The following is a 15,025-nucleotide window of genomic DNA, read 5'->3' as shown; positions in this document are numbered from 1 at the left end:
ACCCTCTGAACTGGAACGTGGTCGGACATTTTAAAAACGTGGAAATAAAAACATTGCGAAAAGTTTAAACATTCCAGAGATTGCTTTGTTTTGTAAAGGAAACTATAATTTTCAATCCTCTATTAGTTTTTAGGAATGTCACGAACATGAGTTTATAGGTACATTGCACACATTATATACATTGTTACCATATCTTCTTCTCAAAAGCTGCAAAAGGTTGAGCGATTGTAAAATTTTCAAAAAACAACAAATGCCACAAAATAATTTAAAACATTTTATTATCATCAGACACATCAAATAAACTTATTGAAAACCATCAAGAAAAAAGTTGATTTAGAGAACTCTAATATGTAGATTCAAAAATTTCTCGGTGTAGTTTAACTACCTGTAGAAATTTTCTTGTGTAGTTACCTGCTCCAAGAACAGTCTGAGTCTGAATATTGTCAACATAAAAATTACAAACCATTAAATTTGTCTAAAATGTCTATTGAAAAGAAGAGCAAGATTTCGACTGATCAAGTTTGACTGGATAGTCAGTCAGGGGAAGAAAATCTTCTGTCAAGATATCTCAGAAGTAATGTAAACCTGGGCCCTTGATTCACATCACATCCGTTTCTCTTGACAGTAATTTTCTTGAATTACAACTCTATTGGGTAATTCAAATATAGGATTTTTAAGTACCTATAGGAATTTCAGACTGAACTTGGGATTTGGAAAAATTATATTCTCAAAAATCACCTACATATTTTGAATGAATTGTTCAGTTATCTATCATGTATCAGTTCAAAATTAGGTTTCGTAAATGTTACTAGATTCTTAGTCATTGCCATTGCCCAATTTTACTCTTGAACTAATATCCAAAATTGCAAAGGGAAGTTTTCAATCCCTCAAAGGCCCTACTGAAAAAATACAAGAAACAAATCGCGGAAAATACAAAAGAATAAGAATGCTGAAACGCATTTACAATAAATAAATTTTGACATGGTCAAAAAGGATTCAACTTACTAATATAGTAATTTTAATTAACACCCATCATCTAAATCTAAATACCACAAACTGCAGCAACCTGACATATGACTCTACGAGTACAATCAAGGTACGAAGGAACCTACATAATAAGACGTACCAAAATACCCATGGATACATACTCGAAGATTCTGACAGATTGCAACGTTAGGATATAATACATGACACCGGTGAGGGTTCAATCACCCAAGTTGCCAAGTTTTCCATAACCTCTTTAATTTCAAAAGAGAATTTATCAAAAACAAGCAAATCAAATTATCCGGTGCGCGGTGTTGTCATATTGTTGCTACATCAGCTGAGAAGACCGGTATCAATGACCGAGGCACCATCTAGCACCACTGCATTGTAGAACAATGACAATGCGTTACCTAGGTCATCATCATCTTCATCTTCTTCATCATCATCCTCAGCGCTTCCAGTAGCATCCTTCTCCTCCTCTTCTTCATCTTCTTCCTCGTCACTATCCTTTTCCTTTTCATCCTCTTCTTCCTCTCCCTCTTCTTCACTTTTCTCATCGTCTTCTTTGATCTTATCCTGCTCGTCAGGGACATCCTTGGGACTTCCAATTACAATGCGTTACCTAGGTCATCATCATCTTCATCTTCTTCATCATCATCCTCAGCGCTTCCAGTAGCATCCTTCTCCTCCTCTTCTTCGTCGTCTTCTTCTTCGTCACTATCCTTTTCCTTTTCATCCTCTTCTTCCTCTCCCTCTTCTTCACTTTTCTCTTCGTCTTGTTTGATCTTATCCTGCTCGTCAGGGGCATCCTTGGGACTTCCAATACCAAATGAGAAATAGTCATCAGCGCCAGGTTTCTCAGGTTCTTTGTCATCATCGTACAGATCATATTCATCATCCTCATCTTTCTTGTCAACTTGATATGCTGGTGGTTCAATGATGATTTTGATGACTTTTGATCCATCTTCTTGGATTTGTTCGATTTGTTTGAATTTGTCGGTGTCTTCTTTTATTGTTGTTTTGGGCGTACTATTGGCTTGATTTTCGTTCTTCGATGCCGGTTTCTTCGTTGTCTTCTTTTTGTTTTTCTTTGGTGCATTTGTTGTAGTGTCAGCTCTTTCCTTATTTTTCTTTTTCGTTTTAGTGCTGCTCTGTTTTCGTCTTTTCTTCGTACCCTCATTGTCTTTGTTCACGGTTGTCTTTCTTTTTACAACCTTGGTTGGTGTTTCTTGTATGGGCTTTCGTTTTACTTCTACTGGTTTGATAGTACTCACGAGACCTGAGGGTGTTACAATGTTTTCATCATCTTTGTCTTTCTTTTTATCTGTTTCAGTTGTATATTTTACTGAAACCAAAGGCACAAAGTATTTTTCAGTGGATGTGGGATTAGGTTCTTGATACTTTGTGGTAGATAGTGGGGCATATTTTTCTGTGGGTATAGTTGCATAATATTTTTCAGAAGATATTGGAGTATAGTATTTTTCAGTAGACAATGTAGAATAATATTTTTCAGTCGTTATTGGTGTATGATATGTATCTGAAATCTTTGTAAGGTAATAGTTTTCAGTAATGATTGGACTGTAATACCGTTCAGTGGATACCACATTGGGCTGATATTGTTGTTTAGTGACAGGTTCTTTTTTAATTGGACTTGCAGTGTGAGTGATCAGCGTAAACTTTACAGGTGGAGCAACCATTTCTGTTACAGTAGCAACTTGTTCGCCTGAAGCAACGGAGGATCCCTGAGATTCATGATTTTCACTTGAAGGTTTGTTCTTCTTGACTATCTCTTCTTCATTATTTGCTTCAGTTAGATCTTGTTTCTCTATATTGTTTGATGAAAGTTTCAAATCAGTTTGAACCTCGTTCTTTTCAATTGGTTTTATTGTTGTTGAAGCATCTATTTTTTGTGTTACTTCTTCACTCGTTTCATCATCATATTCAGAATTAGCTTCAACTTCACTGGTTTGCTTGGAATCATCAACCTCTTCGCTAGATGTGTTTTCATCGTCTTGATTAGATGGTATCTCATCAGTTTCACTTGAAGTTGTTTTCACTTCATCACTTGAAGTAGTTTTTATCTCTTCACTTGAAGTAGTCTTCAATTCTTCATTACTTGAGGTAGTTTTTAATTCTTCGTCACTTGAAGTAGTCTTTACCTTTTCACTTGAAGTTGTTCTTACTTCTTCATCACTTGAAGTAGTCTTCAATTCCTCGTCACTTGAGGTAGTCTTTAGTTCTTCACTTGAAGTAGTTTTTGCTTCATCACTTGAGGTAGTTTCAAGTTCTTCGTCATCACTTGAAGTTGTTCTTACTTCTTCATCACTTGAAGTAGTCTTCAATTCTTCGTCACTTGAGGTAGTCTTTAGTTCTTCACTTGAAGTTGTTTTTGCTTCATCACTTGAGGTAGTTTTTAGTTCCCACTTGAAGTTGTTCTTACTTCTTCATCACTTGAAGTAGTCTTCAATTCTTCGTCACTTGAGGTAGTCTTTAGTTCTTCACTTGAAGTAGTTTTTGCTTCATCACTTGAGGTAGTTTTAAGTTCTTCGTCACTTGAAGTTGTTTTTACTTCATCACTTGAAGTTGTCTTCACATCTTCGTCACTTGAGGTAGTCTTCAATTCTTCACTTGATGTGGTCTTCAATTCTTCAACTGATGAAGCCGTCACTTCTTCACTTTCATTCTCATCAACATTTGATGGAATGGAATTTGGATTCTTCTTTAGATCCTTGTTGTCAACCAAATTGTTAAGATTAGCGTTAAGAAGGACCAATGGGGTTTCTTGTTGAACTAGGGTGTTTCTTATTTTAATAAATGATTCTACAGTATTGAAGTCAGCGTTCCTCTTAAATCTTCCACTAGGAGACACTGGCACTGAGTTTTCCGTGGTTGCTCTTATCCTGTACCTTGGTACCGTTAATAAACCTACTCATTTAAAAGGGTTTCATCGTACCTACAATTCTCAGAATATCTCTCATTATTTCAATTAAATATTCAAATTGGATAAAAAGTACCTACCTTCCCAAGTACCTATCGGTATCAAGAGACATTACAAGATAGTAGGTAGGTACCTACTACTCAGCACAAAAAATTAAAACCATAAATTAGCCTACAATTCTCAGAATATCTCTCATTATTTCAATTAAATATTCAAATTGGATGAAAAGTACCTACCTTCCCAAGTACCTATCGGTATCAAGAGACATTACAAGATAGTAGGTAGGTACTACTCAGCACAAAAAATTAAAACCATAAATTAAAACAAAAATACGAAATGTAGAGAAAAAAGCTGAAAAGAAAATGAATAATGAAATGAGAATTTTTTCCTATGAAACAAATTTTTCTTTTCCTTTTTAAAAAGCTTAATTAATACGGACTTTACGTGAGTGGGAAAATCTTTGGGGACCTGACGGATGAAAATTACGGTTGGCAGCTCTGAAGTGGAGAGGAAGAGGAACTACGTGTTGGTCTTTCTAGTGGGTATGCTGGCTTTCCTAGGTGTTCCATGGCTTTTGGGGCGCCCCAACTAGTGGTTCAGTAACTCACAAAATGGGTGCTTACGGGGACCTCTAAAGCTAAAGGACTCCCTATAAATGACCGATACAAAGCGGAGCCAAAATCTAGTGAGATAATTTCCTTCGTTTGTTGAACATTTCTGTCAAATTTCATCAAAATCTTACACACCGTTTCAGTGTTATGCTGGAACAAACAGACTGAAATTTGTTTAAGAATCATCTGAAATTTGTTTAAGAAATAATATGTATTAGCTTCTAAATGATTCATAAAAATAATAAGGGCTGAAATCATAAATCCCAATTTCCCAAAATATAGGTACATAGGTACTGATTTTCTCTAATCACGATCGAATAAACTACGGGCTAAAAAATTCCCGGAGGGACGGGCCCAGCTTGTTAAAAAGCTTAATTAATACGGACTTTACGTGAGTGGGAAAATCTTTGGGGACCTGACGGATGAAAATTACGGTTGGCAGCACCGAAGTGGAGAGGAAGAGGAACTATTACGTGTTGGTCTTTCTAGTGGGTATGCTGGCTTTCCTAGGTGTTCCATGGCTTTTGGGGCGCCCCAACTAGTGGTTCAGTAACTCGCAAAATGGGTGCTTACGGGGACCTCTAACTAAAGGACCCCCTATAAATGACCGATACAAAGCGGGGCCGAAAATCTAGTGAGAGAATTTCCTTCGTTTGTTGAACATTTCTGTCAAATTTCATCAAAATCTTACACACCGTTTCAGTGTTATGCTGGAACAAACAGATTGAAATTTGTTTAAGAATCATCTGAAATTTGTTTAAGAAATAATATGGATTAGCTTATTCTAAATGATTCATAAAAATAATAAGGGCTGAAATCATAAATCCCAATTTCCCAAAATGTTGGTACCGTCCTCTTCGTTGGTATTTTCCTACGCTTTATGATTCTCTTGTATTTGGACTGCAATTTAGTAGGTCTGCCAGTAATTTGTACATATTTGTTGCTTGAACCAAAATCAGAGTCACCTGTATTCACTGAGCTTCCGGCAATTTGTTGGTCGTATGAAGGATTTTGGTAAAATTGCTGTTGGTCATAGGAAGGATTCTGTAGGAATTGTTTCACGATAGGGTGATTTGATGCATGATCAAATTGATTGGACAGTACATTTGATATTTGCTTGTATGGATCTTGAGTGTACACATAATTGCCTCCGTAAACTTGATTGGCATTTGAATATGGATTGATGGGCAAACTTGTAACTTTGTAATTACTGTGATAGAGAGAAGACTGTGTTGTACTTGGAACAGCACCATAGTTCAGATTCAGAGGTGATGCTTGACTTGGCGTGACAAAGTAGTTTGGCAAATTTAAATTACCTACCGAGTTCTGTAAATTGAAGTTTCCTATCGCATATTGTGGGACATTATTATTCACCAAACCTTGAGGTTGAGGTAGCAAAGAGCCTTCAGCATTATTTGCGTTTGAGTAGGATACGGTATTGTAAAGAGAGGGTTCAGTTTGTACGTTTTGCCAGGTGTCCTTATTAGCATGGTCTATTTCTTGACTGTAGCCTGGGATTTTTACTTCGTTAGAAACAGAAATTTGATAATTTGCAGTTTTGACGTCATTGTTAAGAGGTAGTTGATAGCTTGGAGTTTTGACTTCATTATTGAGAGGTAGTTGATAACTTGGTGTCTTACAAAGCTAGGTTAGTAAATATTAGTAAACTAACAAAGATAGTAACGAAACTTACAAAGCTGGGTTAGTAAATGTTAGTAAACTTACAAAGAAAGTAACATGACTTACAAAGCTAGGTTAGTAAATATTAGTAAACTAACAAAGATAGTAACGAAACTTACAAAGCTGGGTTAGTAAATGTTAGTAAACTTATACAAAGATAGCGACAAAAATCACAAAGCTGTGTAAATGTTAGTAAACTTACAAAGATAGGGTAGTTGATAACTTGGAGTTTTGACTTCATTATTGAGAGGTAGTTGATAACTTGGTGTTTTTACTTCATTGGATGTAGACAGTTGATGATTCTGATTTTTCACTTCATTCTCAAGAGGTAGTTGATAGTAAGGCTGATTGATTGATGGATATTTTTCTTTTTGGCCATTTGACTCATTTTTCTGAGGAGTGTTTAGCAGTTGATACAGTGTACCACTATCAAGTGCCGATGATGAGGTTGGTGATGGTTGTGTATTTGCTATTGTGCCTATAGAATATTGCTGTGCTGTTGTGTATAGACCTGCATTATCTTTTATTAGATTATTGGAACCATGTATCGTGTACCACTATCAAGTGCCGATGATGAGGTTGGTGATGGTTGTGTATTTGCTATTGTGCCTATAGAATATTGCTGTGCTGTTGTGTACAGACCTGCATTATCTTTTATTAGATTATTGGCACCATGTATTGATAGTAGATCATCGAAAGCAGTACCAGTTGGAGGTAGATTTGGTTGATTATAATTATATCCATCTTCTTGACCAGGTGTATCTAAACTTGAAAGATCATCCGGTACTCTGAGATCTGATAAATTGAACTGACCGCCCGTCTGTGCTTGAATGTTGTTGAGATATTTCAACATGTCACTGTTGAGTTGATTGTTGACGTTTTTATAATGTGAATCACCGCTTGGTGCATAAGGAATTTGATTGAGAGAAGAATCGTGAGGGTTGAAATGCATTTGACCGGGGTACTTCGGGTAGTTCGGCAAAGTTGACATATCTACTAGCGCATCTGATGGTCTCTGACTAGGTTTCATATCACTGACATACTGTGGAGGAAGATTGTCAATGATTTTCTGCATATCTTTATCTTTGGATCGATACATGGTGAAGAGAAGAAAATCAATCAACGTGATAAAGAGCATAGCAATGGTTCCACCAAACAAACCAATTTTCAGTTTTCCAATTTTCAAAAGGACATCTTTTTCTTTCTGATCTAAAGTATGATGTGGCTTGTGTAAATGAACAAAAGGAATCTTTGGGACATGATGTTTTATGATTTTCTCTTCTTTAAGATTTCCTTTCTTGTGATCTACTACTACTCGCTCTTCAACTTTGCTGTTGTTGGTATTTTTATTATTGTTAGTTAGAGTCACCAACAATATTTTGTTTTTAGTATCTGCTTTATCTTGTTTCTTAGGAGCAGCAGTAGTTGTCTTTTTATTCTTCGTGTCTTCTTCAGGATCTACTACTACTCGCTCTTCAACTTTGCTGTTGTTGGTATTTTTATTATTGTTAGTTAGAGTCACCAACAATATTTTGTTTTTAGTGTCTGCTTTATCTTGTTTCTTAGGAGCAGCAGTAGTTGTCTTTTCATTCCCTTTCTTTTTATTCTTCGTGTCTTCTTCTTGTTTCTTTTTCGAATCTTTCTTGCTTTCCTCATAATATTTATTGTAAGCCGTTTTTCTTCTTGGTGGCACATCATCGTCATCATCATCAAGATCTAAAACTCCAGGTCGTTTCCTAACTGGTCTCTCGTCTTCATAATATTCCATTTGAGAAAAGAAGGATGCTTCTTTCATAGGTTCGTAGTCTTCCACAACTGCTGCTGGTTTCTTTCGGTGTTGTTTCTCTTTGTAAGCATACTTGTAGTATTTATCATCATCATAGTCTGGATCTGAATGTTTCTTCTTATTTGGCCTCCAGTCATCTTCAGTCACTGGTCTGTCGTTTCCTAACTGGTCTCTCGTCTTCATAATATTCCATTTGAGAAAAGAAGGATGCTTCTTTCATAGGTTCGTAGTCTTCCACAACAACTGCTGGTTTCTTTCGGTGGTGTTTCTCTTTGTAAGCATACTTGTAGTATTTATCATCATCATAGTCTGGATCTGAATGTTTCTTCTTATTTGGCCTCCAATCGTCTTCAGTCACTGGTCTTCTCCCGTTCTCTATGATGATCCTGGTTGGTGTCATACTGTCTTCATAATCGTAGTATTTCTTCCTTCCAGTGAAGTCATCGCCATCTTGAGTTTGGACGGATGGCTCTGGTGAAGAATTTGGTGGCGGTGGTGAAGAACTGGGGGACAATACTGTCTTCATAATCGTAGTATTTCTTCCTTCCAGTGAAGTCATCGCCATCTTGAGTTTGGACGGATGGCTCTGGTGAAGAATTTGTTTGCGGTGGTGAAGAACTGGGGGACGTCACTGGTCTTCTCCCGTTCTCTATGATGATCCTGGTTGGTGTCATACTGTCTTCATAATCGTAGTATTTCTTCCTTCCAGTGAAGTCCTCGCCATCTTGAGTTTGGACGGATGGCTCTGGTGAAGAATTTGGTGGCGGTGGTGAAGAACTGGGGGACGGTGTTTGGCCTTCACTGAAAAATAGAGAGAAAATTTGTTGATTAGTATAACAGTCACATTTCTAAAATGTCCATAATTTATCAACACAAATCACTCAAATATCATCAACTCATCAGACAGAAATTGGGCATTATTTGATCTTTTGCTTAACCCACGAGAGCCGAGGCCTTCTTTCCCAAAAGTTGAATACAACAGACTTTGGACAAGTCTTTGGCCTTCACTGAAAAATAGAGAGAAAGTTTGTTGATTAGTATAACAGTCACATTTCTAAAATGTCCATAATTTATCAACACAAATCACTCAAATATCAACTCATCAGACAGAAATTGGACATTTGATCTTTTGCTTAACCCACGAGAGCCGAGGCCTTCTTTCCCAAAAGTTGAATACAACAGACTTTGGACAAGTTAAAGTAACGTTGAGAGTGATTGGTAGGTATCTTGACACCCACAATTTGCTGATGATACTTCCAGTTCTACCAAATATTGATCCTCATAGGGAAGAGGCGAAAAGGGCAATCGAATTGAGAAAAAGTCTCGCTAAAATACACACCTCACAGGTATCTCTACTAAAATAAAACCACTTTAATATTTTCAATTTACGAGTAACTTACCCACAAATTGTTAGTAGATCGAACCAGAACTAATTGATAAGAAAGTAAAGCTGTTAGTAAAAGCCAATCTTCGCTTCGCTCAGTAGTTACAGCAGTCGGTCTTAAAATACATTACGGTGAATATGGATAGTAAAAAGCTCATGCAGGACCCTATATTTTCTAATCATGACACCCTGTTTTCCAAAAGTGTTAGAGATAAGCCTGGCGCTACCTATGGAGAGTTTTCCGAAGTTTCACCTCGAGATTTTTGCCTTCTCTGGTTTTTCCGAAATACCTACAGTGGTGAAACGTTGAATTCGAAATGCATTTGGTTCGATAACCATTAGTGGAATGAAAAAAGTAGCACCATTTACTAAGAACCAAATAGACCTACTACCTAGTAGGTACATTGTACCTGGTACAATTTATTATAATTCCCGATTGTGATGCACATTGCATATGCAACATAATTAACGGCGGTCATAGAAAACATTAATTAAAGTAGCTATCTATCGAAAGTGAAACCAAAATAATGAAATACCTAATTAAATCTTGAGTTACTTGTTATATCGAAAAAAAGTAAAATAACAGTCATGGTCCTAATACCTACATGATCATTACTGTAGTCAAAGTAATAAAATAATCATGACAATCTAATACTTTTTCACCGATGTAAAAGTACAATATGACATAGGTACTACCTGCTTACAATGGAATCATTTCTACATAGGCAGGTACCTACTAGGTACAATGAGATCTAATTAATGCTTATACCTACCTATTATTTATTATAATTACATACCTACTGGATTTATGTCCATGCTCAAATCCAGACCTAGCCCTTGGTAAATGTAATTCAAATGATATGCGAACATTCAAATTATGTACCTACTTCATGAGAAATTATGTGCAAACATTCAAAGTATTTAAAGGTATAAAGGAGATACTCTTCACTGTAGATCGATTCTGACAATACATTTACCTGCAGACTACATAAAAGCGACAACAGAGTTGTGAACAGTGAACTCAAATATCAAAGAGACCATTATCTTCAACTTGAAGAAACCAATTGTGATTGTGGACGCACAAGACAAATTAATTGAAAACCCTAGCAACATCAATAACTTGTGATGACCTAACTTGAAATAATAACTACAAGAATTATAACAGTGTAGTGTTTGTGGTACGTGATTGAATGCTTATCATGTTTACAGTTCTTGATTTATTAACATTGTTACCAGTTGTGTTTTTCAATGTTTTCATAGCATCTGCTCTAGAATTCTCATTGAGGTCTTTGTGGTGGTTTGTCTATTTACTGTTTGAGTTACCTTTGTTTTGTAGGTATGCGTTGCTTGTGGCTATCAGTGTCATTTAGTGTCTTTCGTTTTCCTCCCACATTTAAAACCAAAGGCACAAAGTATTTTTCAGTGGATGTGGGATTAGGTTCTTGATACTTTGTGGTAGATAGTGGGGCATATTTTTCTGTGGGAATAGTTGCATAGTATTTTTCAGAAGATATTGGAGTATAGTATTTTTCAGTAGACAATGTAGAATAATATTTTTCAGTCGTCCCCTGTTTTCCAAAAGTGTTAGAGATAAGCCTGGCGCTACCTATGGAGAGTTTTCCGAAGTTTCACCTCGAGATTTTTCCCTTCTCTGGTTTTTCCGAAATACCTACAGTGGTGAAACGTTGAATTCGAAATGCATTGCGTTCGATAACCATTAGTGGAATGAAAAAAGTAGCACCATTTACTAAGAACCAAATACCTAGGTAGGTAGGTACCTACTACAATTTATTATAATTCCCGATTGTGATGCACATTGCATAATTATGTGACATAATTAACGGCGGTCATAGAAAAGATGAAAGTAGCTATCCATCGAAAGTGAAACCAAAATAATTAAATACCTAATTAAATCTTGAGTTACTTGTTATATCGAAAAAAGTAATAACAGTCATGGTCCTAATACCTAGATCATTACTTAAGTCAAAGTAATAAAATAATCATGACAATCTAATACTTTTTCACCGATGTAAAAGTACAATAAGACATAGGTACTACCTACTTACAATGGAATCATTTCTACATAGGTAGGTACCTACTAGGTACAAAGAGATCTAATTAATGATTATACCTACCTATTATTTATTATAATTACATACCTAACTAGTCCTTTAAGCAACTAACCACTGAACTGTCTTTGAATCTTCTAGTGAAAGTCTTTCTAGTTGTACTGTAGGCTTGTAAAGTAGGTAGGTATATTTAAGTGGGTAGTAAAAATTATTCATCGTTAGTGCTGATATTATCTAGGTGTCTTGTTAAAGTGTTACTTCGACTTATCAGATGTAAGCCATCTAGATTTTTACTAGCATAGTTATCATCTTCACCATCTTGACCCAAGTACGCATGTAGGTAGATTATAGTTCTACATAGGTATTTCAGTCCTATATGTATAGGTATAGGAAGTACCCATGCATTTCTAGTACTTAGCAATATAAGTAAAGTGTTAATTCGACTCATCAGATGATACCTAGGTACTTAGATTTATAAGTAGGTACCTACTTGAAAATCATCTTCATCCATCTCGCTAAGTAGATTTAACTTCTATATAAATAGATTTCAATTCTACTTCTAGTACCTACCCATCTACCTATGTATGTACCTAATTTTAGTAATCATACGTACGTAGATTGATGATGATTGAAGATTATTTTCATTAGAATTTGCAATCCGTATTACCGAGTTAGAAAGTCCCAAGAAAGCTGAACCAACATTAATTAACCTTGGTTAGCGTGTGTGGTTAATGTAATGTGTTGGAGCCTGTAATACTAATAACAACTTTAACTGTATGTCCTATATCTCGGTGGTGTAGTGGTCAAGACCCTCGCCTGGCAATTAGAAGGGCATGGGTTCAATCCCAGCCGAGGGTATGGAATTTTGTCTTTGACCAGAACAGCACAACTCTTAAGAGAAGTAAACTACCAAATACTGGGGTTAAAGGACTCTTTGGTCTTCTGATAGCAATATACCTAACTAAAGTGTCGATATTTCAACCTTATTTGTCGATATTTCAACCTTATTTTCATTTACCGAATTCACCGGGGATCGAACCCGAATTCACTCAAACGTAATACAGTGCATGCATAAGAAATAAAATAATTAAGATAAGAAAAACAAAACAAAACTCTTTCCAAGTTAGTAAAACATGTTAATGTTAGTCGCTTTATTATTATCAAGGTTGTTAGTAAAAGCTGGAAACTGGGTTAGTAATATAAATGTTAGTAAACTTACAAAGGAAGTAACATGACTTACAAAGCTAGGTTAGTAAATATTACTAAAGTTACAAAGATAGTAACGAAACTTACAAAGCTGGGTTAGTAAATGTTAGTAAACTTACAAAGATAGCGTCCTCCTCCTCCTCCTCCTCCTCCTCCTCCTCCTCCTCCTCTTCTTCTTCTTCTTCTTCTTCTTCTTCTTCTTCTTCTGAAGTATCGAAAGCGCTAAAGCTGTTTTCATAGGAATCGTCTAACATGTTTTCTCTTTTCAAACGGCTTTTTCACTGGTCTTGCAAATTGTAAATATTGATGAACGATGAACCTCGTAGATATTTGATTGGATCAGGGATTTGGTAGAAAACACCAGATTACTATTCCTGCTACCTATCATACTAAATTTTAATTAGATATTTTTACGATGGTACCTACCTGCTGTCATCACTGGTCACTTTCAAAGTGGTTTTCGAATATACCTAGCTTTCAATTGTCCTCACGAGGCTGATTGCACAGCGCATTCCAAGGGTATAGCAGAAAAACTTCGAATTTGCAGGGGGCTGAACCCAGGATCTCCGAAATTATTATCAAAAGCTTCTTCACTATTTAATTAAAAGAAGTTAAGAAGAGTGAGTTATGTGCGAGACACTATTGGTCAGCACTCGGACCTTGTTCTATTTTTCATTATTTTCGTAAATTAAACAACATTATGTTTTCCTCTTGCTGTGCTCTTAATGTCTTCATTTTCCTTTTTGTTCACATAAACATATTTTATACTTGTCTCATTTCGGCTGCAATATTTATCCAATGTCGGAGGCGATATTGATTAACGACCCTCTGAAATGGAACGTGGTCGGACATTTTAAAAACTAATCTTCGCTTCGCTCAGTAGTTACAGCAGTCGGTCTTAAAATACATTACGGTGAATATGGTTAGTAAAAAGCTCATGCAGGACCCTAACCAAACTAAAGTAAGGACATCGACAAAAGATACTACCTACCACCTAGGGTGGATTAAAGGTGAACAACTAACCACAAATCCACGAGAAAGTCCCAAATAGGTGTCCAAACTAAAGTAAGGACATCGACAAAAGATACTACCTACCACCTAGGTGGATTAAAGGTGATTATAGTAGGTGGTTCGTTTCACCCACAGGTCGACAGCTCATGTCGCAATTCACTTTGGATTTATGTCCATGCTCAAATCCAGACCTAGCCCTTGGTAAATGTAATTCAAATGATATGCGAACATTCAAATTATGTACCTACTTTATCAGAAATTATGTGCAAACATTCAAAGTATTTAAAGGTTTAAAGGAGATAATCTTCACTGTAGATCGATTCTGACAATACATTCGCATTGACATTTACCTGCAGACTACATAAAAACGACAACAGAGCTGTGAACAGTGAACTCAAATAAAAAGAGACCATCATCTTCAACTTGAAGAAACCAATTGTGATTGTGGACGCACAAGACAAATTAATTGAAAAATGAAAACCCTAGCAACATCAATAACTTGTGATGACCTAACTAATTTAAAGGTTTAAAGGAGATAATCTTCACTGTAGATCGATTCTGACAATACATTCGCATTGACATTTACCTGCAGACTACATAAAAAAGACAACAGAGCAGTGAACTCAAATAAAAAGAGACCATCATCTTCAACCTGAAGAAACCAATTGTGATTGTGGACACACAAGACAAATTAATTGAAAAACCTAGTAACATCAATAAACTTGTGATAATAACTACAAGAATTATAACAGTGTAGTGTTTGTGGTACGTGATTGAATGCTTATCATGTTTACAGTTGATGTATTAACATTGTTACCAATTGTATTTTTCAATGCAAATTTCAAGTCTCTAGCTCTTACCGTTCTCGAGATATTTTGTTTACAGACAGACAGACACAGTTGTGTTTTTCAATGTTTTCATAGCATCTGCTCTAGAATTCTCATTGAGGTCTTTGTGGTGGTTTGTCTATTTACTGTTTGAGTTACCTATGTTTTGTAGGTATGCATTAATGCGTTGTTTGTGGCTATCAGTGTCATTTGGTGTCTTTCGTTTTCCTCCCACATTTTAAATTTCTTTATTAATTAGATCTAGATAAATATATACTACAAGTATAATATAAGGACCATTTGGCCTTCACTGAAAAATAGAGAGAAAGTTTGTTGATTAGTATAACAGTCACATTTCTAAAATGTCCATAATTTATCAACACAAATGAGGACTGAGGACTGAGGACTGAGTTCTCAATCCTGAAGGCAGTCTCGTTGAGATTAAGAGGAACAAGGCAGATTGTGAAACCTTATGGTTTTGATGATGGAGCTGGATTGATGTATATTGTTGATTGAGAAAAAAAATAAA

The 15,025-nt window shown here is 35.9% G+C and overlaps 2 protein-coding genes across 2 annotated transcripts in view; both read right to left on the bottom strand.

Annotated features, from left to right (window-relative positions):
- Positions 1-1,317: 1,317 nt before the first annotated feature.
- On the bottom strand, positions 1,318-8,182 carry LOC103509609. Its single transcript, XM_026823890.1, has 7 exons — positions 6,769-8,182; positions 6,393-6,637; positions 5,379-6,177; positions 3,425-3,894; positions 2,636-3,320; positions 1,748-2,329; positions 1,318-1,364 (listed from the first exon to the last, which is right to left on the bottom strand). Exons 1-7 carry the CDS (start codon positions 8,180-8,182, stop codon positions 1,318-1,320), a joined length of 4,242 nt encoding a protein of 1,413 aa, XP_026679691.1.
- Positions 8,183-8,439: 257 nt separating this feature from the next.
- LOC103509608 (flocculation protein FLO11-like) overlaps positions 8,440-15,025 on the bottom strand; it is a 27,736-nt gene continuing 21,150 nt past the window's right edge. The window contains exons 5-6 of the mRNA XM_008474231.2: positions 14,794-14,806; positions 8,440-8,800 (exon numbers count right to left, since the gene is read on the bottom strand). Of these exons, the coding sequence (XP_008472453.2) occupies positions 8,440-8,800; positions 14,794-14,806 (374 nt within the window). The remainder of the gene's footprint in view (positions 8,801-14,793; positions 14,807-15,025) is intronic.

The sequence above is a fragment of the Diaphorina citri genome, unplaced genomic scaffold (assembly GCF_000475195.1).
Source record: "Diaphorina citri unplaced genomic scaffold, Diaci psyllid genome assembly version 1.1 scaffold513, whole genome shotgun sequence".
NCBI classification, from domain to species: Eukaryota; Metazoa; Arthropoda; class Insecta; order Hemiptera; family Psyllidae; genus Diaphorina; species Diaphorina citri.
Note: the sequence above shows the minus strand (reverse complement) of the source record. Positions and strands in the feature narration are given on the sequence as shown.